General features: G+C 42.7%; 1 protein-coding gene and 1 long non-coding RNA gene across 2 annotated transcripts in view; one reads left to right on the plus strand and one right to left on the minus strand.

Moving 5' to 3' along the window:
* LOC135111316 (uncharacterized) overlaps positions 1-24,525 on the plus strand; it is a 109,801-nt gene that overhangs the window by 4,398 nt on the left and 80,878 nt on the right. The gene's annotated exons all lie outside the window — the stretch shown is intronic.
* The window catches only part of LOC135110933 (mediator of DNA damage checkpoint protein 1-like), an 18,789-nt gene continuing 4,057 nt past the window's right edge, over positions 9,794-24,525 (minus strand). Inside the window, exon 2 of the mRNA XM_064023619.1 lies at positions 9,794-15,673. Within this exon, the coding sequence (XP_063879689.1) occupies positions 11,444-15,673 (4,230 nt within the window). The 3' untranslated portion in view covers positions 9,794-11,443. The remainder of the gene's footprint in view (positions 15,674-24,525) is intronic.

A 24,525-nucleotide genomic window follows, 5' to 3' on the forward strand; every position in this document is an offset into this window, starting at 1 on the left:
GAATACCTCTGACTAGGTAATGTTGGTATGCCGGAGCCCTCTTATTAGACAAAATGAGTCAATTCATGACAAAAGAACTGAGCACGCCAGTACTAAAAGAGAGAAAGGCATGAAAAATCGAAATACATCATGGTGCTTTCAACATGCCATATTCATCTATTGCAAACATGGTTACATTTTGTGATTTAAATTCTTCCCTTGAAATATCTATCTAACATTCGCCAAACTCTGCGTATGCCACCCATGCACATAATAAATCATCTATTTCTCTCTTCCTCAATGCTGTTCACATACACTGTTAGAATTAAATATTTGGGGTTTTATGGAAAGCTTACTAATTTTGAGACAATGATTATTTATTTCTCAGCAAAAATATTATTATTATTATTATTACTATTATTATTATTATTATTATTATTATTATTATTATTATTATTATCATTATAATTATCATTCATTTATTTATTTATTTATTTATTTTTTATTTTTTTTATTAATCATGATCTACCCATTGAAAGGATTAGCAGTTAAATTATGTATGTACTACCAAAAAGAAAATCGTCTATATATAGACGGTGTCGACTTTCATTCATAAATCTATATATAGTTTCCCCGCAAGTGGGCATTCCAGACTGACGTCTATATATAGACCCTGCCGCAAAACTGAACAAACATTTGAATCTATATATAGATCTTATTTAAGTTTGGTTGGTTATATGTATATTGATACATTTATATGAAGGTTTAGAGTCACTCACACTCATTGCAAAGGCAATGTCCAGGACTTGTGACCTGGATGTGGTTTACCCTCCCTCCCTCAACTTTTTTTTTTTTTCATTTGTTTTACGTATTCTTTTTGTACTTATTCAGTTTTAGGCAAAGCTGCTACCGTGTGGTTTGAAGCATGACAACACACAGTGTTAGCTGACACACATCACAGCTGTATATGCTTCTTTTCTTCTTTTTGAGTAGAGCACAATAGGCACAGTGTCTTTGGACTTTTTTATCACTATTCTCATCATGGAATCCTGTCTCTACAATGAAATGTCTTCCACTGAGTCGTGCTGGACATGGCCCGAGAGAGAGAGAGAGAGAGAGAGAGAGAGAGAGAGAGAGAGAGAGAGAGAGAGAGAGAGAGAGAGAGAGAGAGAGAGAGAGAGAGAGAGAGAGAGAGAGAGAGAGAGAGAGAGAGAGAGAGAGAGATCACTACTAGGCTTCCTTAGGAGGTAGATGTCACCAGCATATTTTGAGATTATCTCAATCAACTGTAGCTTGAAGTCAAGGAAACATTTCCGTCCACCATTTGCTTTGTAAATAACATGGCAGTTAAGTGATGCAATGTCCAGCAATCTGAGAAATATTTTCTTCTAATATTTCTTCACACCCTTCCGAGCTGATGTTTGTACGGAGATTATTTGGTCCATTTTATCTATTCCAGCCATGTGATGTTTCCTGTATTTGATGCACAAATCTGGCTTACTTACTTGCTTCCCTGCTACTGTTACCTCTTCCATAGAATCCTCTTATACTGTGCTTAGCATGTTCACATATTTCTTATCCCTCCATTTCATGTGCATCATTTTATGTTGGATCTCACAGTGCCTACTCCATCTGTTTTGTTGTCAAGAAGAATTTCAAACAATTTTGGTGAGGTGTAGAAGTTATCAACTCCCAGAATGTAGCCCTGATTCAGTAGGGACTGCATTAGTCTCAAAACTATCTTAGTTGGCTTTGTAAGTGTTTCCACTTTTTCATCTGACAAGGTTTCTATTTCAAAGTCATATTTTGTTTTCTTTCCTGTGTAGACTAAAAGATCCCAAACATAGCCAGTATCAGACTCAGCTAAGATATAACTTTCTATGCCGAATCTAGCTCGTTTTAGTGGAATATATCGCTTCCACTTTAGCCTACCTTTCCAGAGCAGGAGAGACTCATCAATGCTTACATTTTGCTTTGGAACATAAGATGACTTGAATCTTTGTATGAGAATATCCAGGACCTCCTTGAACTTGTATGTAGGGTCACTGTTATCCTCATTGTCAGTGAAATGCAGGTACTTTAGGAGAAGAGCAAATCTGTCTCTTGATATACATTTTCCAAAAAAAGGAGTAGCAATAAGCTGATTGGTAGAGTGATATGACTAGATAGATGGCTTTTTCACAATTCCTTGTAAAAGCAGCAATCCAAGGAATGCATACATTTCTCCTTTGTTAGTATCTCTCCATAACAAGTCTCTGCTTTTTCTCTTCATTTTACCCTTTCTCCTTTTTTCATCACAGACTTTTGCTGCATACTTATTGGTCTCTGATACAATGTGATCCAGCAATTCATCATCAAAAAAAACATTAAATATTTCTAAAGGTGACTGGTCATCTTCCAGGACAAGTTTTACACCACTATCTCCCGTAGAGAAAAGGCTCTGTCAACAGCTGATTGACTTTGCCAGTTACATTGAATATTATCATCAGCGTCTGTTTCTTCTTCAGCATCAGACTGGTCATCTGGCTCAACCTCAGACTGATTCTGTATCAGTGTAAGTACTGACAGTAGATGAATCAGAATCATCAAAATCATCCAAAAATCAGCATCTATATCCTCAGCTACCAAAGCCGTAATATCTTCCAGCTTAAGAGGTCTCTTTCTCCTTGACATGATAGACTAATTTTTTTTTTTTTTTTTTTTTTTTTTTTTACGTCTAGTTTTCCCTAGTCTGTTAGGGCTGAGACGGTGTCTCCTGATGAAGGACTTTTGGATTTGGCATTTGGGAACCGTTACCCCGAGTGGATGCCCTTCCTACCCTCGGACCGTAGCCAGGATGCGAACCCGTGCGCCTGGTGACCACTTGGCCCCCAAAGCGCGCGCAGTTCCACTGTACCACGGCGGTGACATGATAGACTAATAATAAAAGAAAATAGAAAAAGGCTCTCAGTGCTAGCTGATGTGAGTAGCACATCCACTACCGACAAAGCACAAGCTGTGACTCCTTGAGGGGCAATGTCGGCAAGTCAGGGGATTTGAAATGCCAAATACCGATTTATTTTATTAATTTTGGTAGTAAGTAGTAAGGAATCGTCTATATATAGATCATGCTACAATCTAGTGTGGTCAAATGAGAGCAAACGTCTATATATAGACGCGCCGACAAAAGTGCCAATTTCGAAACGTCTATATAGTATACTGTATAGATCCTCCGCCGAGAAGGGGTTAGTGAACTGAATTAATCTAAACCTAGCCTAACGGAAGCAAGCCTAGCCCTCTGCTGGAAATGGTGATATTTCAATATTATCTAATAATTATTCCTCTTAGATGACAAATTCCATACATCCTATGCGTATGTGAAGATTATTACAGTTTCTAACCTAGGAGGCGTAGCAGATGAAATAAGGGCGACAGGTAGTTAAATTTTCATCAGCTGGTGAACTGAGTTCACGCCGCCATCCAAATTTTTCTTAAATTCTATCATATTATTATTATAACCTACAAAATGTTTTTGTATTGTTAAATGATTTTAATATACAGTTTAGAAAATGAAAAAAAAGTACAAGAGGATAAGAACTTGTGATATTTGCAAGAAATAAATGCATTGGTAAGCTCCACTGGGGAGACCCAGCAGCTCCCAAGCCAAAGTTACCAAAGGTTCCGATTTCTGGTAAAGCTCAAAACAACGCCGCGAAAAAACGTCTGTGAAATTGGATTTGTTGTTGGCGGTGGACATCACCACTCATAGGTAACGATAACAGCAACAGGAAGCGACTGTGAAATAGGCCATAAGTGTCTTGAAACCCAACCCCTTTCAACTTTTTCTTTAACTTATGCAACATTCGCGGCCTTAGATCTAATTTTCAATTTGTAGAACACCATCTCTCCTCTACTAGACCTCATCTTTTTCTCACCGAAACATAGGTGTCTGAGGCAACAGACAGTAAGTAGTCCCTTTTCTGTTCCCTCTGTCACGATCCCGGTTATCTCTCCAAGAAAGTGGACGTTACACTGATCCCAGAAAGTTTTGAAGGTCTGGATTTTTAAAGGCCTCGAATACCTACCCGACCTATCCGAAATCGCCAGCTATTAAACCTTCTCACATAATCCTTACCTTGCCACAACACGCCAGAAATCACCATAATACCAGATCAATGATGGGATAGAAAACACAATTATTCTATATAATAACAGTATATATTAATAATAATGTTAACTCACAAACAAGTTGAGGTAGTATACCTTAAAGGAAATTAGGGAACAAATTTCTACCCTAGACCAACATAGGATAATTCCCACACTCACTCACAATAGATTCCCCCTTTTACTCAGGCTCTCATATCGCCTCCCTTATTGCTCACAGGTTATACACATCAATATATGACATTCCTGTCACTTCACAAAGCACTAAAACCCTTTAACTACTCCATAGACTGCTGAAATATTTTCCCCAGCTGCCGGAATTTCCCTAGACGTAGTCACCGCGTCACCAAATAACAATTCCCGTCCAACACCATACTCGTATTCCTGACCGTCTTGGAGATACGCTCAACATTCCTGATCTTTCCATAATCTCTAATCCTTCTGCTTATGCTGTTACTCTATCTTCTCCGTTGGGCTGCTCCGATCACAACCTCATACCTGTATCTTGTCCTATCGCTCCAATCCCTCCTCAGGATCCCCCAAAACAGAAGTGCCTCTGGCGTTTTGCTTCTGCTAATTGGGGTGACCTAAAAAGGTATTATTCTGATTTTCCTTGGAATGACTACTGCTTCCGTGTCAGAGACCAGTCTCTGTGTGCTGAGCGCATAACAGAGGTGACAGTGTCTGGCATGGAGGCGTACATTCTTCACTCTTTTCCTCGTCCTAAACCTTCCAAACTTTATTTTAAAACAGCCTGTTCTCGTGCTATACATGATAGAGAGGTGGCCCACAAAAGGTACTTGAGCCTTGCATCACCTGAATCTCATGCGCTTTATACTTCTGCCCGGAATCATGCCAAGTCTGTTCAACTAGCCAAAAACTTCTTTATTAATAGAAAGTGTCAAAATCTTTCAAGATCTAACTCCTCTCTAGATTTCTGGCATCTAGCCAAAAACATCTCCAATAACTTTGTTTCTTCATCCTTTCCTTCATTATTTCAACTTAATGGCACGACATCCATCTCATCTATTTCTAAAACTGAACTCTTTGGTCAAACCTTTGCTGAAAACTACCTTGGATGATTCAGGGCTTGTTCCTCTCTCTCCTCCATCCTCTGACTATTTCATGCTACCTGTTACCGCCAACAGTGATGCTAGCGGTTTTGGAAGTGTTATGGAAGTAATGATGGAAGAACAAACAAATGTATGCTAAATAACATGTTCTGTGTTATGAGAGTTAATGTGAACTAGTGTAATAAGTTAGTAGTGTCTTAAGTTCCAGTACTATGGAGGTTAAGTAAATGAGGGGAGTGTAATCGCCAGCTGTGCCGCCTCACAAGGTCCTGTGAGGCTGGCGGTGAGAGACTAATATGAGGCATGTAAAACATTAAGGTTAATTAGAAGAGAGATTCAGGAAGCTGAATTCATTATAGTAGTTAATTGTAGTAGTGAAGTTGTGTGAGAAGGATTAGCTTTGGACAGCTTAGCTATATAAAGGTAGTGAGGATCGTGTTTATGTGGTAAAGTTGATGACATGGCGTGTAGGGTAGATAAGACACATGGGTCATCCAGGAACTATCGCTGACCCAAGGGTAAGATCGTGTTTATGTGGTAAAGTTGATGACATGGCGTGTAGGGTAGATAAGACACATGGGTCATCCAGGAACTATCGCTGACCTATTGATTCCACCCTGTCTCTTCTAGACAGGGTGGAATCAAAAGCTTTTCGTCTCATCAACTCCTCTCCTCTAACTGACTGTCTTCAGCCCCTCTCTCACCGCCGCAATGTTGCATATCTATCTGTCTTCTACCGCTATTTTCATGCCAACTGCTCTTCTGATCTTGCTAACTGCATGCCTCCCCTCCTTCCGCGGCCTCGCTGCACAAGACTTTCTTCTTTCTCTCACCCCTATTCTGTCCACCTCTCTAACGCAAGAGTTAACCAGTATTCTCAATCATTCATCCCTTTCTCTGGTAAACTCTGGAACTCCCTGCCTGCTTCTGTATTTCCACCTTCCTATGACTTGAATTCCTTCAAGAGGGAGGTTTCAAGACCCTTATCCACCAATTTTTGACCACTGCTTTGACCCTTTTATGGGACTGGCATTTCAGTGGGCATTTTTTTTATTAGATTTTTAAATTAGATTAAAAATCCAATAAAAAAAAAATGCCCACTGAAATGCCAGTCCCATAAAAGGGTCAAAGCAGTAGTCAAAAACTGATGAATAAGTGTCTTGAAACGTCCTTCTTAAAGGAATTCAAGTCATAGGAAGGTGGAAATACAGAAGCAGGCAGGGATTTCTAGAGTTTACCAGAGAAAGGGATGAATGATTGAGAATACTGGTTAACTCTTGCGTTAGAGAGGTGGACAGAATAGGGGTGACAAAAAGAAGAAAGTCTTGTGCAGCGATGCCGCGGGAGGAGGGGAGGCATGCAGTTAGCAAGATCAGAAGAGCAGTTAGCATGAAAATAGCGGTAGAAGACAGCTAGAGATGCAACATTGCAGCGGTGAGAGAGAGGCTGAAGACAGTCAGTTAGAGGAGAGGAGTTCATGAGACGAAAAGTTTTTGATTCCACCCTGTCTAGAAGAGCAGTGTGAGAGGAACCCCCCAGACATGTGAAGCATCCTCCATACATAGACGGATAAGGCCCTTGTACAGAGTTAGCAGTTGGGGGAGTGAGAAAAACTGGCGGAGACGTCTCAGAACACCTAACTTCATAGAAGCTGTTTTAGCTAGAGATGAGATGTGAAGTTTCCAGTTCAGATTATAAGTAAAGGACAGACCGAGGATGTTCAGTGTAGAAGAGGGGGACAGTTGAGTGTCATTGAAGAAGAGGGGATAGTTGTCTGAAAGGTTGTATCGAGTTGATAGATGGAAGAATTGAGTTTTTGAGGCATTGAACAATACCAAGTTTGCTCTGCCCCAATCAGAAATTTTAGAAAGATCAGAAGCGTTCTGTGGCTTCCCTGCGTGAAATGTTTACCTCCTGAAGGGTTGGACGTCTATGAAAAGACGTGGAAAAGTGCAGGGTGGTATCATCAGCGTAGGAGTAGATAGGACAAGAAGTTTGGTTTAGAAGATCATTAATAAATAATAAGAGAGTGATTGACAGGACAGAACCCTGAGGAACACTACTGTTAACAGATTTAGGAGAAGAACAGTGGCCGTCTACCACAGCAGCAATAGAACGGTCAGAAAGGAAACTTGAGATGAAGTTACAGAGAGAAGGATAGAAGCCGTAGGAGGATAGTTTAGAAATCTAAGCTTTGTGCCTGACTCTATCAAAAGCTTTTGATATGTCTGAGGCAACAGCAAAAGTTTCACCAAAATCTCTAAAAGAGGATGACCAAGACTCAGTAAGGAAAGCCAGTAGAGTAGATAGGACAAGAAGTTTGGTTTAGAAGATCATTAATAAATAATAAGAGAGTGATTGACAGGACAGAACCCTGAGGAACACTACTGTTAACAGATTTAGGAGAAGAACAGTGACCGTCTACCACAGCAGCAATAGAACGATCAGAAAGGAAACTTGAGATGAAGTTACAGAGAGAAGGATAGAAGCCGTAGGAGGATAGTTTAGAAATCTAAGCTGTGTGCCAGACTCTATCAAAAGCTTTTGATATGTCTGAGGCAACAGCAAAAGTTTCAGCAAAATCTCTAAAAGAGGATGACCAAGACTCAGTAAGGAAAGCCAGAAGATCACCAGTAGAGCGGCCTTGACGGAACCCATACTGGCGATTAGATAGAAGGTTGTGAAGTGATAGTGATGTGAAGTGAAGTGATGTTTAAGAATCTTCCTGTTGAAGATAGATTAAAACACTTTAGATAGGCAGGAAATTAAAGCAATAGGATGGTAGTTTGAGGGATTAGAACGGTCACCCTTTTTAGGAACAGGCTGAATATAGGCAAACTTCCAGCAAGAAGGAAAGGTAGATGTTGACAGACAGAGCTGAAAGAGTTTGACTAGGCAAGATGCAAGCACGGAGGCACAGTTTCGGAGAACAATAGGAGGGACCCCATCAGGTCCATAAGCCTTCCGAGGGTTTAGGCCAGCGAGGGCATGGAAAACATCATTGCGAAGAATTTTAATAGGTAGCATGAAGTTGCCAGAGGGTGGAGGAGAGGGAGGAACAAGCCCAGAATCGTCCAAGGTAGCGTTTTTAGCAAAGGTTTGAGCGAAGTGTTCAGCTTTAGAAATAGATGTGATAGCAGTGGTGCCATCTGGTTGAAATAAAGGAGGGAAAGAAGAAGAAGCAAAGTTATCGGAGATATTTTTAGCTAGATGCAAGAAGTCACGAGGGGAGTTAGACCTTGAAAGGTTTTGACACTCTGTTAATGAAGGAGTTTTTGGCTAGTTGGAGAACAGACTTGGCATGGTTCCGGGCAGAAATATAAAGTGCATGAGATTCTGGTGATGGAAGGCTTAAGTACCTTTTGTGGGCCACCTCTCTATCATGTATAGCACGAGAACAAGCTGTGTTAAACCAAGGTTTAGAAGGTTTAGGACGAGAAAAAGAGTGAGGAATGTACGCCTCCATGCCAGACACTATCACCTCTGTTATGCGCTCAGCACGCAAAGACGGGTCTCTGACACGGAAGCAGTAGTCATTTCAAGGAAAATCAGCAAAATACCTCCTCAGGTCCGCCCAACTAGCAGAGGCAAAACGCCAGAGGCACCTTCACTTAGGGGGATCCTGAGGAGGGATTGGAGCGATAGGACAAGATACAGATATGAGATTGTGATCGGAGGAGCCCAACGGAGAAGAAAGGATGACAGCATAAGCAGGAGGATTAGAGGTCAGGAAAAGGTCAAGAATATTGGGCGTATCTCCAAGACGGTCAGGAATACGAGTAATGGTTTTGATACAGTAAGTAATGGTTAGTAGTGCTACGCACGTCTTATGTTTATCATGTATGTCTTCAGGTTTGACTGAACGCAATAAACGAGTCGCGTCACCATGTGGGTCTAAAATCCTTTAGCTGCCTCCGGGCAGCTGCATCGGTATCGAAGTACTCTTGGCCCACGTTCTTATATTTGTATACTTATGTGCCTGCCCTTGAAACAACTATAGTATATTTACCTATTCATATGCATCATGAAAATCTATGGCATTGTCGTGGAATCTTCTAACTTAATAAATTGGAAGCATTTACTGTGCCCCTCGTGTTATAGTCACTCAAGTTGGTGTCTTACCTCACCTACTTTTAACAGGCCTTGGTGGAAGTTGCCAGGATTTTCAATGGGGTTTCAGTGATTCTAGTGATAGCTTGCGAAGGTCCATCATCCTCAAGCATTTTGGAGTCAGATTTCTATTACATTCAGCAGGTCAAGTATAAGTTATTGATATTTTCAAAGGTGTTTTCATTATTCTAGCGCTAGTTTAATATGGACAGCACATCATCAATGAGAAGATATCTGACCAATCTCCGTAGCTTTTGAAAATAGGTCTTATATGAAAACAAATCGCTTCAAAATAGGAGTCAAGGATTATGTATCATGAATTGAAACACACACACAAAAAAAAAAAAATACTCATGAGAGCCTGACAAAACATTGCTCTAACAATAGTCCTTACGAAAGTGAAAACGGTTTAAATAAGGACCTGGCTGGCGTGAAACACAGGAGTACAGCAGGAATAGCAGCTGAGGATGACTGAAAAGTTCCACGAGTAAATAATCGTTCTTTATTGTGGGGAACATGCAAAATATGAAACCTATGTTACACTTATGTACAGAACACGGCAACACATCAGCAAGTCGTCATCGTTATATGTAGTGCTCCTGTTGTGAGGGGAGAATCAGATGCCTGTCACGTACGTCCCTGCTTGACGTGTAAAGTTAGGTTTACAGAGGCAACAGGGAACTACTTTTAAGGAGCTCACCTTCTTTACCACTCATAGATTCCTGTTTATCCGCTTACTGCAAATCTGTCGTTTAACTATTTGCATTTCATTTGTTATCCTACATGACTGAGTCAAGCTTGTACCCACCCATCTTTTGATACCGAATTGTTATATTTTTCCTTATATTTATGTAAGTACATGTTGCTTACACACACTTCTAGTCATGTATTCTACAGATTTTTTTCTGCACATTCCTATCTCTTCTGTTGTAGTGTGTGTGTGTGTGTGTGTGTGTGTGTGTGTGTGTGTGTGTGTGTGTGTGTGTGTGTGTGTGTGTGTGTGTGTGTGACCATCGTTGGTGGCTGATTCTGCTCTTTGCTTGTGTTTCATCTCGGCGCCAGACAGTAAGCGGTCTTCTTGTCTTTTAAAAGTTCGTCTCATGATGCCTAAGCCTCACACTGTTCACACTGTTAATTTCACGGTAGTTGAAACTGTATCAACATCTTTCTGAACTGCTGGTGCCTGATAGCGATTCTAAGTAAAACTCTATAGCATTTCGTCATGTAATAGAGGGACAATGTTTATTTTGCATTACTTTTTGCCATGTTTCATTTATTCTGTCGTGCTGGATGATCCAAAGCTTTACTGTCCTTCCCTGTGAATGGAAACGATCCTCAGCAGTCAGCTGACCTTCTAATGACCTCAGGTATACCGACGGGATTTCTATCAATGTGGACAGTCGTCACACTGTTCTGTTGTCGGCAGTGCATAACTGATTTACATTTGTCTTAAGTTAAAGCAGATGACAAATGAGGGGAGGGTAGTCGTGGGGTGTGGCTTGAAGCAGAGGCCACAGGTAAGGGTAATGATAGAATGACAAATGGTCTAAGGTTGAGGTAGTGAAAAGCTTGCAAAATTTTTGTGTTGAAGCAGATTATGTACAGCAGCATATGTGGTGCAAGTAGTGTTCGTCAGGCTGAACGCGCAGTGCCGCCTGACGCAGCGTGTGTAGCAGCTGTAGAGTGTGAAGGCATGTGTGGATATTAATAAGGTTGGAAACCAATATAGATACAAAATTGCTCTCCATGGAAAAAAGAATAATGAAATGTTTGACGTCCGTCCAGAGGCAGCTGTCAGCCAAAGGAAATGATCATTCCCAGTTCAGTGTTGTGCAGGTGAAGACGCGCCACTCGGTCCCTCATATTCGAAGTCAACGTTATGATGCAACATATTATTCAATGTGTAAGTTTTAATGTCCCTGCTAATGACGAAGAGGGCAACGTACTTCTCGCTAGTCGTGCAGTGTTAAGATGCAACGAACATGTTGCAAATTATTATGATATAATTATAATAATTACAGTACATGGCAACAAATAATAAGGTTTCCATATAAGAAAAAGACCTTATAAAATGTTATATCTTAATGTCTAGACTTTGTATAAGGCGAAGAAAATCTCCACCCTTTTGCTTCTGGTCTTCAGAAGCTCAGGGAAAATTCTGAGAAGAACTTGTCGAATTCATCTCCAGTGTTTGCGTTTCCTTGATTGTTAATTGAAAGACTTCCTGTGGGGACATGCGGTAATGGATTAAATCCTTGGCCTCCTCCGAACACCGGCAGTGGAATTCCTGAATGTGGTCGTGTGTTCTGGACGAAGGTGCTCTTCGGGACTGGAGCTGGGAGGGATGGAACGGGGCGGGGTGGAGCGGGGCGGGGTGGAGCGGGGCGGGGTGGAGCGGGGCGGGGTTTGTGGTGGATCTGCTGCTTTTGAGTTGGGAACGAGCTCACGGCAACGGAACTCTGGGGCGCAGTGAAGTGCCCTGGAGCTTCGAAGTGAGAAACCACTGTGGACTGAGACTGGAATGATTTGGGAATAGACTGAGATTGTGGCTGGAATTGATTGGAAACCTGCTGAGATGAAGATTGGAACTGAGGCCTTGGGGCTGGCTGAGGCTGGAAGGACTGTGGTAGTGGCTGAGGCTGGAAGGACTGGGAGGCTGGCTGAGGCTGGAAGGACTGGGAGGCTGGCTGAGGCTGGAAGGACTGGGAGGCTGGCTGAGGCTGGAATTGCTGTGGCTGGAATGGCCTAGAGGTGGGCTGAGGTCGAGGTGTTACCCGAATTTGAGGCTTTGATGGTCTGGGGGCTGGTTGAGGCCTGGGCTGGAACTGAGTGGAGGGCCGAGGAGGAGATGGAATTTTAGGCTGAGGCCTAGCAGTGACAGAGCTGGATGTGAAGTGTGTTGGGGCCACGAAATGTGATGATGCAGCGGGACGAGGAGCCGGAGTGAGACTGGCATGGGACTGGAACGATGCTTCAGTTACGGGGCGGTGGACGGAGGAAATCTGGATTGGAGTTTGGAAAGCTGGTGGAGGGGATTGTTTGGGGGCGGTAGGCACGTGAACCGTCCTGAAGGTACCGAGTTCAGAATCAAAGACCAACTGCTGGGCGCCCTGGCTGCTGCCACCGCCCAGTGTGAAAGATCCATCATCGAAGGCCTGAGATGGCGGTAAGGTTGGTGGTGGTGACGTAGGCCGGGGAACTGCTGTGCTTGGTGGTGGTGGTGGTGGTGGTGGTGGGGCAGAAGGTAGCTGTGAAGTTGGCCTTCTTGCTCTGGCTCTGCTTCTGGATCTGGGTGCTTTGGTTGGGCTGGGAGTGGGTCTCACTAAAGCCTGTGTGGGTGCAAAGAAAGGTGCTTGGGTAACTGGCTGAGTGACAGCGAAGTTATCAAACAGATCACTGAACTCGCCCTCAAAGTCAAAAGGCTGAACAGGCTGCCGCTGCTGCTGCTGTTGCTGTTGTCTCTGCTGTTGCTGCTGAACCTCGAAAACTTGTGGTGGTGGTGATGATGGAAGACTAACAGGAGCAGAAGGAGGTGTTGGGACAGAGTGTCGGATTTCTGGTATGCGTTGTGTAACCTGTTGCACTTGAGCGCGGGCGCGAGAGCGACTGCGAGATCGGCTTCGGCTGCGAGAACGGCCTCGTGAGGCACTAGTCCTCGAACGTTCTAAGCTCGGAGGTTGGCGGAATGAAGGGGATGTGGTGAACCTGTTGAAACTCTTTTGTGTAGTGAATGTGGGAGCGGTGAAAGTTTCTGGGGCTGGGGTGACAAAGATGGGCCCTGGAGTGTTGAAGATTGGGGATGGGGTCGCGAAGGCAGGCTCTGTGGTGGTGACTGGAGGTGAAGTAGTGAAGACGGCCGAGGGAATCTGAGGAATCTGGAATAACTGTTGTTCCTGTGGACGTTGGGCCGAAGTGGCCTGAGGCTGTCTACGGCGACCGGTTCTTACACGTTGGCGTGGTTCCGCTGTCACCTCCAACTGAGGACGGGTCAGACGGCTCACGGGACGGCGACGACGGCTGGGTTGTACAATGCTTAGCTCATCGTTGGTTAGGCGTCGTTCTGCTGTCTGCTTGATGAATTGTTCATTGCGTGGCTGTGTCTCCTGTAGGGCTGGATCTTCCTCGGCATTAGTGTCACACGCATTACCTGATGAATAAGTAAACTCTCGAAGGGTTCCGGTGGGATCCACGTAACCATACTTGCCAGTCACAGTGCAGTCAGGCGCTCGCCTTTCTTCCTTGAATGAGCCGTCAGCAGCTTGGTAGCCAAAGACATAGGTTCCATCATCTTCATGGTATGAGTAGCGGTCAACCGTCGCGAGAGCTGGATCGGTGGCACGCTCAGCACTAATCCGAGGAGTGGTGGTCTGTGACCGTGCGGATGTGAAGGTCTGGACGCGTGGGCGAGTGGATACGAGTGCTTTGCTCTGGGGACGGCGCTTAGGAGACGGCCTTCTCCGTTTGGGTTCTTCAGTTGCCAGTCTGCTCTGTTCTGTCGTGGCTTGGTTCTTATCTAGCTCCTTAAGGATGGTTTCGATCTGTGCTGATATGTTGAAATCTAGTTTTGGCTGCTCCGCTTTCTTTGCCGGGGTGCTTGCTTCTTCCTGAGCCTTACCTGGAGCCTCCTCCTCTCCCTTGGCCTCTGGCTGGGGTTGCGGTCGGGGTCGTCCCTTGGCTCCTGGTCTTGGTCTCCGGATTCGCTTGTTAACTGGTCTTGGTTGTGGTAGCTTCCCAGCAGGAACTGGAATTGGTTGTGGTGGCAGCTTGATAGTTGGCAGGGTCTGGGGTGGCTTCTTTTCGTCAGGTTGTGGCTGTGAGAGTTTCTTCTCCTCCTCCTGAGCCTTTGGTGACTTGTTTTCATCCATTTGTGCCTCTGACGGTTTCTTGTCATCTGGCTGAGGCTCGGATGGCTGTTTTTCATTTACTGAAGGTGATGGTGGAGGACTTGGCGCCTTGATGGTAGGTGTGGACTGTTGTGGTCTGCTTGTATCTGCTTTGAACTGCGGTGGGCGCCTGATTGCTAATGGTGAAAGCCTCTTGCCATCTAATTGAGGCTGTGGTGGCTTTCTATCTCTGGATAGGAGCTGTGGTAGCCTTCTACCGCTCAGCTGTGGTGGCCTTCTGCCACCAGACTGAAGCTGCGGTGGCTTTCTGCCGTCGGAATGAAGCTGTGGTGGCCTGGTTTTAAGCGGAGGTGGACGACTGTCGTCGGATTGAGGCTGTGGGGGTCTAGTTCTAGGCTGAGGTGGCCTTCTATCGCTGGATTGAGGCTGTGGTGGTTTTCTTTCAGTACCCTGAGACTGCGGTGGATTTCTATCGCTAGCCAGAGACTGCGGTGGATTTCTGTCGCTGGACTGAGGCTGTGGTGGTTTTCTTTGAATGGCCTCAGGTTGTGGTGATCTGTCGCTGGATTTAGGTTGTGGTGGCCTTCTGTCAGTAGATTCAGGTTGTGGTGGCCGCCTGTTTGTTGACTGCACCCTCTTAAGTGCTGGCCGTTGCTGAAGCCTCCTGATGGGTTGCTGCGATTGGGTTGGTCTCTTGATGGCAACTTGAGGACCTGCTGACCGATCGTCATTCTGTTGCAGTCTCGCGGTTTTCAGAAGATGAAGGGACCCATCAACCTGTTCGCCCTCTGTTCGCGTCTGCTTGAGTTTTGCAGCCGAGAGCCGTGATCGCGACTGCCGCTCATTGGCTGCGAACTCTGGAATGGCCGGGATGGAGGATAGGATGGCTGGAATGGATGGAATATCTGGAATATCTGGAATAGACGGAATTGAGAAATCTGGCCGCTTGAGAGCAGGTCGTTGTCGCTGAAGATTGTTCTCGATCAGTCTTGGTTTTTGAGGCTCTTGGACTTGCTGCTCCTCCAGTTTCGGCTCAGATGGCGGTTCGGGGGATTCACCTTGGGGGACCTCGGTCACGGCGTCTGTTGGTGCCACATCAAAGACAGGCTCTTCTGTGACTAAGTCTGTTTCCCCAATAGGTCCCTCTGTTTCAGACACTGGATCAAATGGCTGTGGCCTGAAAGTGGTGGGCTCCGGACCAAGAGATTGAGACACATGCTGCCGCTGGCGAAGCTGCTGCGGACCTTTCTCCTCCACGGGTGGCGCTTGTCCCTCAGAGAACACTGGCTGTGGTACTAATGCGGGAGGTACCGCAGCCTTCACACGAGCCGGAGACTCCTTCTCCAAGGGTGTGACAACTGACACTCGCTCTGCCGATGGTGTCCGAAAACGGCGGCGAGCAAGTAGTTCCTGCTGTGCTTCCGCGTCTCCATTCCTTGCTCTGTTGGCTAACTCGAGGAATTTTGCTCGAGCCTTCTGTCTCCTGTCGTCCTGGCCGACCGCAAGGGCCACCAACAGTAATATCTGCAAAGAGTAAGCATGCATCAGACAAGTACTGGGAGGAAGGAATCACAACGATCCAAGGTTATGTCTATATCCTACACTGATTCCATCCCATACCTGTGTGTGTGTGTGTGTGTGTGTGTGTTCTTTTACTAGATAAAGTTATTTATCTGAACTTTTTTACCCGTGTGTGTGGCAGTTCTATGCCGACTTTTAACGCGACCTGATAAATAGTGTCATTTCATCTTCTGAAATCAATGGTTACAAGTATATACATATACAAATCTGTCGTTTGTGGTGAGTAGCAGACTACAACAACAGCAACAACAACAACAACTACTACTACTACTACTACTACTACTACTACTACTACTATTACTACTACTACAACTACTACTACTACTACTACTACTACTACTACTACTACTACTACTACTACTACTACTACTACTACTACTACTACTACTACTGCTGCTACTACTACTTTCACAGGCAGATATATCAGCTGGAGAATTGACTTTTCCTTTTTTTCATTTAATGTGTAAGAAAAAGGGTTTTCGAACAATAAGATTCTTGTTATACCCACTAACAAAATATGTTGTTTATACGAGTTTCCGCTCTAATGTTTCTTTTTTTTTTTTACCTTGTTTTCTATAGCAACTTGTAGTAGAAAAAGAAAGGAGAAGAGAGAAACAATTTTATTATTAGATTCATTTAACGGGAAAATTTTTGTGCATTTCCATTCTATACAGTATTCTTGCGTCTCGTAACTCACCCAACTTTCTAATGTAAAATCATCAAAAAAAAAAAAAAAAAAGCCAAGTTGTTAAAGTTAAGGGGAGACTTACATAGTAAAAGCTTAAGATATAAAAGCTGATGATGTTATTCACTAATAAAGGTGAGAAAACATCGCCCTGGTTCTCTGTGTTACCAATTCCTCGACCCATCACTCGTCCCATTATTCGGCCCATCACTCAGCCCACCACTCGTCCCATCATTGTTCTCTCTCTCTCTCTCTCTCTCTCTCTCTCTCTCTCTCTCTCTCTCTCTCTCTCTCTCTCTCTCTCTCTCTCTCTCTCTCTCTCTCTCTCTCTTTCTCCCTCTCTGAAGGTGAGATGTCAAGAGCAATGGAGAGTTGAAGAAGCATTTCCGCATTTCACTCTCGCTTACTCGCTCACTTTATCCACATCAACGTAAATATTTAAAGTGAATTTTTCTTTATTTATTATATCCACTTTTTAAAATAAGGGCTTGTTACTTTCTCTCTCTCTCTCTCTCTCTCTCTCTCTCTCTCTCTCTCTCTCTCTCTCTCTCTGAGTATGTGTATGATTTGAAAAATTCATGAGAAACAGCAGCAACAACAACAATTGAAGAAATAATAATAATAATAATAATAATAATAATAATAATAATAATAATAATAGCCCTTCTCTCCTTCATCCACACCCCCTCACCAAAAAAAAAAAAAAAGTTGGTGCTTGGGTGCCCACATACCTCTAGGGCGTGGCTGATTATGTCTCTCAAGGATACTGAAGGAGAGGAGGAGCAAAGGAGGGAGGAGGGGAGGGCACGAAAGGGCATGTGTGTTTGTAAGAATCAAAGGAGAAAGAAGGAAAAGAGGGTATCGTAGGAAGCAATATGAAGGAGGTGATTATGCTATATTGAATATGAGAGAGAGAGAGAGAGAGAGAGAGAGAGAGAGAGAGAGAGAGAGAGAGAGAGAGAGAGAGAGAGAGAGAGAGAGAGAGAGAGAGAGAGAGAGAGAGAGAGAGAGATTAAGGACAGAAAATGATTAACTAATTGACTGATTGATTAATAATTATTTGAAATAAGTCAAGAACAGTCACTTTCTTATATATTTATATACTATTCATTTATTTATATTTTTAAGGCTTTTCATGGTATTTTTTTTTCTAGTGTGAGTGACATTTTGTGTGTGTGTGTGTGTGTGTGTGTGTGTGTGTGTGTGTGTGTGTGTGTGTGTGTGTGTGTGTGTGTGTGTGTACGCCCGATTGCCGTCACTTAAACTCACGCTTGCGGTCAGGAATGCTGCTCTAAAAGGTCGTTCTATTCCCATACATAGGAGAGGAACCCGTTCATTGTCACACCCACAGAGCGAACTAAACTGATGACCCCTCTGGAACGGGACACTTTTTCTTTTTTTCTTTTTCTTTTTTTTTTGGCGGGGAAATTAAAGGCACACTAACGGAAATTAAATGACTTGTGTGGGAAAATATATCATGGAGCGTTTGTGGAGTATTGGGACTAGTGTTATGAAGGGTTTGTGGTGAATCTGGGGTTGATATTCTTAATTAAATGTTTCTTCGGTCTTATCCCGAATATTTCCAACAAGCTTTACTGGAAGTTAGTGTGGTTTTCAAGAGTATCTAATCTAATGGTGATTTTTAAAGATGCTGCAGTGGAAGTTATATACTGGGTTTTCAAGGATATTTCCATGATTCTTGTGATAATTGAAGAAAGCTCTTTTAGAAGTTGTTGGGGGTTTTTAAGGATGTCTTCATAATTCTAGTAATAGTTTAACAAGGTTCTAGTGGAAGTTATTGCAGTGTTCAAGTGTTTTTGATGACCCTAGTGATCCTTTTGGTGGAAGTTATGGTTTTCGAGTTTTATGGTTCTAGTGACAAGCTAACAAGAATCCTACATTATCAATAGAAAAAAAAAAAAAAAACATTGATGAGAACCAGACTGATCATCTCTGTGGCCTTTGAAAATGGTCCTTATGAGAGAACGAAGCCTTTCAGAACACGGACCTGAAGGTGAGAAGTAAAGACAAAACTGATAAACATGACGTGTCTGGAAGAAAATGAAATGGAAAATGGAAATGAGACCCTGATCCGAGGAAGAAATAAGAAAGCATATAGATGGTATATGAATTATGTGGCAACTAAACTAACTTTCCATTTTTGTAGCAAAAGTTCTAAAGAAAACCATTACCATTTTAAAGCAACATAAAGCTATATAGTTTGAAAGTACACTATAAGTAACATGTACTCTAATCTTACACACTGCCTATATATACCTTAATTAATCCTTTCATTGCTATTGGACACATCCTTTTTTCGTAACTAATCTCTGACACATCTTTTCTTGCTCTACAACCACTTCCAAACATTGTACTGCCTTGAAATTACAAGATGTATTCTTTTTATCTCCTTTCTTGTATGTGTTTGTAATAATTCAACGCATTGCTTCTCGTGCTGTGAATTCTTGCATATCGCAGTGAATGGGTTAAGAGAAGAATACAGTCGTCACTACCACTACCACCAGTGTCTCAGCTTTCCATCTCAGACTCAAGGACCGCGAGCTCCCAGTCAAATCAGACGGTAAAGAATGACAGAGTAAACTTAATGCAGGGAATCAGATTATTGTGATTATAAGACTAGAGCTTCGACAAATGTGGTCAGAGAGAGAGAGAGAGAGAGAGAGAGAGAGAGAGAGAGAGAGAGAGAGAGAGAGAGAGAGAGAGAGAGAGAGAGTCGAAGATATTAAACGAGATGCAGAAACAGAAAACAAGAGGTAGATAGCAGAAATTATTAATAAAAAAGGAATGAAAAGAAGAAAATGTAAAAGAAAACTACATTTTTTTCATTTCGAAGGCAGAAAATGAAAACTTAACAGGACAAGAAGGAATAAAATCAAGAGATGGAAGAAGAAAGAAAAAAAGATTAAAAAGAAATATATATATATCCGGGCAAAATAACGCATTACAATTTTTTATCTCCAAACTGAGGAAATGAAAACTTGGACAGTAGAGAAAGAAAACGGGAGCGAAAAATGGTTTAGGTGTAAATGTCGAGGCCGTGAGATTCAATTGTTAACGGGAACGAATTAAACCGAAGGAAGAAATATTGACTCAGATTCGACGCCTTTAATGTGTTGACTTTATTGACGACTTTTGTGACTCGGTTCGAAAAGAAAAATAAATAAAATCCTGGAGACGCAAGCGGTTCTCTTTCCCTCCTTTCTCTCTCTCTCTCTCTCTCTCTCTCTCTCTCTCTCTCTCTCTCTCTCTCTCTCTCTCTCTCTCTCTCTCTTTATCTAATATCTCACTTTCTCCAAGGTTTAGGGGAGATGAAGGAGAATGATGATGATGATGATGATGATGATGATGATGAGGAGGAGGAGGAGGAGTCAAGGCCAGCTTCTCTTCCTCCCCCTCCTCCTCCTACTTTCACTCTCGTACAGTACAAGAGAAAGTGACTGCGCTCCACTTCGTCTCCTCCTCCTCCTCCTCCTAAGGCCCTCAAGGTACACTCCTCCCTTCTTTCCTCCCTCTCTCTCTCTCTCTCACCTCCACTTAAATGATCCAAATTACTCTCCCTCTTGTTCTCATTTACGCACCAGTCTCTCTCTCTCTCTCTCTCTCTCTCTCTCTCTCTCTCTCTCTCTCTCTCTCTCTCTCTCTCTCTCTCTCTCTCTCTCTCTCTCTGAATAATCATGCTTCATTGGTTTTTCTTATTTAACATGTGTGTGTGTGTGTGTGTGTGTGTGTGTGTGTGTGTGTGTGTGTGTGTGTGTGTGTGTGTGTGTGTGTGTGTGTGTGTGTGTCCGTGCGCTTTATTGTTTTATCTTTATTTTATTTTATTTTTTTCGTTATCATCAAGGCTTATTGACACCGTTGGGTTTTTTTTTATTATAATTTTTTCTTTATCCTGACGTGCGGTGTCCTGTGTCCTATTTTGGCGGTAACTTTTTTTTTTTTTTCCGAGGCTAAATTCCTGAACAGTTAGAGCAGAGTAGCAGAGGGGCAACGCTCTGGTCTGAGGACGTTATGCTTACAATGAGAGAGAGAGAGAGAGAGAGAGAGAGAGAGAGAGAGAGAGAGAGAGAGAATCAAGACGCCAGCCGGAGAACTAGATTATCCTGACCATATACAGAAGTCTCCTTTCAATACCACTTTTTACCCTGAATGAACCCCCATGCTGTTATTTGAATATTTATCTTTGATGTGTGAACCCTGGCTATATAGAAGAAGAACCTCTGAAAATAGATAGACTTATGTTAGTTTAGATAGACTTGCATGAGAGTTAGACTTTGATTGCCTATCCATTAAATTACTATTGCCGTTCGTTCGTTAGTTATTTAATTATTTGGCCAGCTAGTTAGTTAGTTGTCTTATTATTTACTTTGCTAATATATCTTTCTACTACAGTTTCATTTCATCATCATATATTTTCGGTCTACTGCAAGAATTCAGGTGATTTCCTAATGTTTATTCAATTATGTGCTCACACACACACACACACACACACACACACACACACACACACACACACACACACACACACACACACACAAATAGCATTCATAGTTTTCGGTATCTTTTCTCGCTTTTTTCTTTCATATTGGTTCGTGCATGACTCGCCTGTCTGATTTTCACACGCACTTCTTTCCCTTTCACCTTCTTATGACACCTCCTCCTCCTCCTCCTCGTCTTCCAGTTTTTCCTCTAGTCATGTCTTCAAATATGGCCTCAGTTTGACTTGTGTGTGTGTGTGTGTGTGTGTGTGTGTGTGTGTGTGTGTGTGTGTGTGTGTGTGTGTGTGTGTGAGTGTGTGTGTGTGTGGGAAAAAGCAGAATAAAAACAAAAATGAAAATTGACAACAAGAGAAAAATTAAAATGTGATGTAAAGTAATAAAAATAACAATAAAATAATGAAAGTAAAAATTACGGCGTGATTCTTTGTAAGATTGAACGCTTTCCTCTTTCCCTCCTTCCCTCCTCCTTTCCTATCTCTCCCATCCTTCTTTTCCCTTCCTTCCTCATTCCTTCCCTCCCTCATTTTCACTCCATTAGTCTCCCATCATTCCTCATTCCTTTCTTCCCTTCATTTATTCCACTACCTTCTCTCCCTCCTTTCCTTCCTTCATTCCTCTTTCTCTACTCTCATTCTTCCTTTCCTCCCTTCATTCATTCCATTGCCTTCCCTTCCCTCTCTCCCTTCCACCCTCCCCCTACTCCCTTCCTTCTGCGGTCACTTTTACTTTCGATAAGAACGGCGTAAAAAAAATATAAACAATGAAAAAAACGGCGGCCAACAACCTCCTTTTTCTTCCTAGAGAGAGAGAGAGAGAGAGAGAGAGAGAGAGAGAGAGAGAGAGAGAGAGAGAGAGAAGGGGGGAAAGGGAGCTTCGGGAGGTCCATATAAAATTACGTAAAAAGGGAGATGGCGAAATTTTTAACGGTCATAGTGATTAGAGAGAGAGAGAGAGAGAGAGAGAGAGAGAGAGATTACGATAAATTCACTTTTCACCAGACTACTACTACTACTACTACTACTACTACTACTACTACTACTACTACTACTACTACTACTACTACTACTACTACTACTACTACCACTACTACTACTACTACTACTACTACTACTACTACTGCTACTGAACTCTTAATCCTTTAGTCGCCTCCTCAGCAAACGAAAACCAGCAACACTTTCCCTCCCAAACACACACACACAGACACACCCAAAAAAGTCACTTATCGAGGTCACCGCCAAAAAGTGAACCCTTCTGACCCAGCCCTTACCTGCCCAACCTGTTACCCACCTGTGCGTCTCACCTGCTGTAGCGTTACCAGGTAGAGTAACAGCTTAATAAGATCATAACCTAATTCTTTATCTTAGATTTTGATGTTTGTGTTGTTGTTGTTGTTGTTGTTGTTGTTGTTGTTGTTGTTGTTGTTGTTCGCTTGTTTCAGTTTTAGCATGAGTGGTTTCTTTGGTCAGTGAGAGAAAAGGTCAAAGGAGAAGGGAAAAGAAAAGATAATTAAAAAGTGGACCGGTTGTGAGTGATGGTGACAAAAAAAGGTGTGGCTGGAATTCCCTCCCTCTTCAAGGTCTTCACACACACATGCACATACGCATCGTAACAGAGAGCGAGACTGAATAAGGAATCCAGAGAGAGAGAGAGAGAGAGAGAGAGAGAGAGGTAATATAGTAAGTTTTTGCCCTAAATTGCAAGGTGGAGTTAGACGAGCTAGAAGTGGTGCGTCGGCCTTGAGGTGACGGTGGCGATGGTGGTGGAAGTGGTGGTGGTGGTGGAGCTTTATAAATGTTAGTAGGTTGACTGGACCCAGGTCGCCTTTCTCAATCAAGGAGGACCAGGTGGCGGCAGGGAAAGTGTTGAAGAGAAGGAGAGAGAGAGAGAGAGAGAGAGAGAGAGAGAGAGAGAGAGAGAGAGAGAGAGAGAGAGAGAGAGAGAGAGAGAGAGAGAGAGAGAGAGAGAGAGAGAGAGAGAGAGAGAGAGAGAAGGGGGGGAGGGAAGGAGCATTTTTTTCTTTTGTTCGTGAGGTAATTCCCTCGACTTGTCCTTATTTAAGAGAGTAGTAAGAAAGCGCCACCAAAATTGAATCAGCTCTTCTTTAGTATTCTTTTTTTTCCTTCTTTCTTTTATGGCAGAGACAATTAGTGGGGCATTTTCCCTGAAGTTGTTTTTGCCCCTGGATCTTCCTAATTTGTGCATTAAAAATATGAACATAATAAGGTTACCGGCTTCAGGAAGTTAAGATCCGTACTCATGAATGTTTTGGCATTTGATCTAAACGACTTTTTAAAGACTCTAGTGTAAGTTATTGGAGTTTTCAAGAGCGTTTTCATAATTTCAGTTATAGTTTAAGAACGATTTTTGCCTAAATGACTTTTAACTGGATCTAGTGGAATTCACTGGGGATGTAATGTGGATTTTCATAATTCTAGTGATAGTTTAACCAAGATTCTGATCTAGACAACTTTCAGGCTTTAGGGAAAGTTAGCGACATTCTTAAGGGCGTTTTCATGATTCCAGTAATAAATTAACAGCGATTATGTGCCATCAGAGGGAAAAGACCCACATAACAGTCCCCGTGGCCTTTGAAAACAATCCTAAAAAGAGAATAATATATTTAACAGTATGGGACGTGGGCGTGGCTGGGACACCGTAAGAGAAAGGGAGAGGATGATGGAGAGACGTAAGTGTAAGGAAGGATAGATAGAAGATAGAGGCGAAGGGAATGTGTCGGTAAGGGAAAGGAAAGAGATGAGAAAGGAACGGGGTGGGGCACAAAAAGTGACAGATGACGTGGTTGGGTGTGGTTAGGATACAGTAAAGGGAAGAAAAAAGAAAGGTTACAGTGCAGGAAAGGGTATGAAGAAGCAGAGGTACAGAAATGAAAATAAGAAAGAAACGTGTATTTAGACGAGAGTAAAGACTGTAAAAGATAGAGAAAAGTGGAAAATACGTGAAGAACAAGATTACGGTGCGAAAAAAGAAAGAGAGAAAATATATTTAGAACAAGCTGGAAAAGGAGAAAGCATAGTAACTAACCTTAGTACCCTTACACGTAAAGACCTCTCTATTAGACCGCCTCTTAATTCTGTATGGAAGTTCAATGTTTGGTGTTTATATGAGCCGTAAACACATAAACTTCCTACGAGGGATGAAGTGATGAAGACCAAAGTACCCAAGGCTTTAGTGGAATTCAGTCACCCTTGAGTGCCCCGCCAGTAGACACAAACAAGCACACAGGTGGCCAGAGCGTTCATTATAGTATATGTTAACAATGCATAGGTCAGGTAAAGGAAGGGAGAAGGACAGGGACGTAAGCAAAAAGTAAATGTACGAGTGTGAGTAGATGTTGAAGAAAAAAAAAAAGTTACACACAAACATGTGAGAATATTTAATGTGTAAATAGATACGTAGATAGACGAAGAAAATAAGACACGGAAGAAGAAAGGATAAATGCTACAAATAAGGCATAAAATCATAACATAAAAACTTAGACAAGCATGCAGTTAAAAAAAAAAAAAAAAGATAGAGTCACTGAGGCAGAAAAAAACAACAACAATAGATAATGAAAACAGACAGGCAGACGGGCA

The sequence above is a fragment of the Scylla paramamosain genome, chromosome 21 (assembly GCF_035594125.1).
Source record: "Scylla paramamosain isolate STU-SP2022 chromosome 21, ASM3559412v1, whole genome shotgun sequence".
Classification (NCBI taxonomy): Eukaryota; Metazoa; Arthropoda; class Malacostraca; order Decapoda; family Portunidae; genus Scylla; species Scylla paramamosain.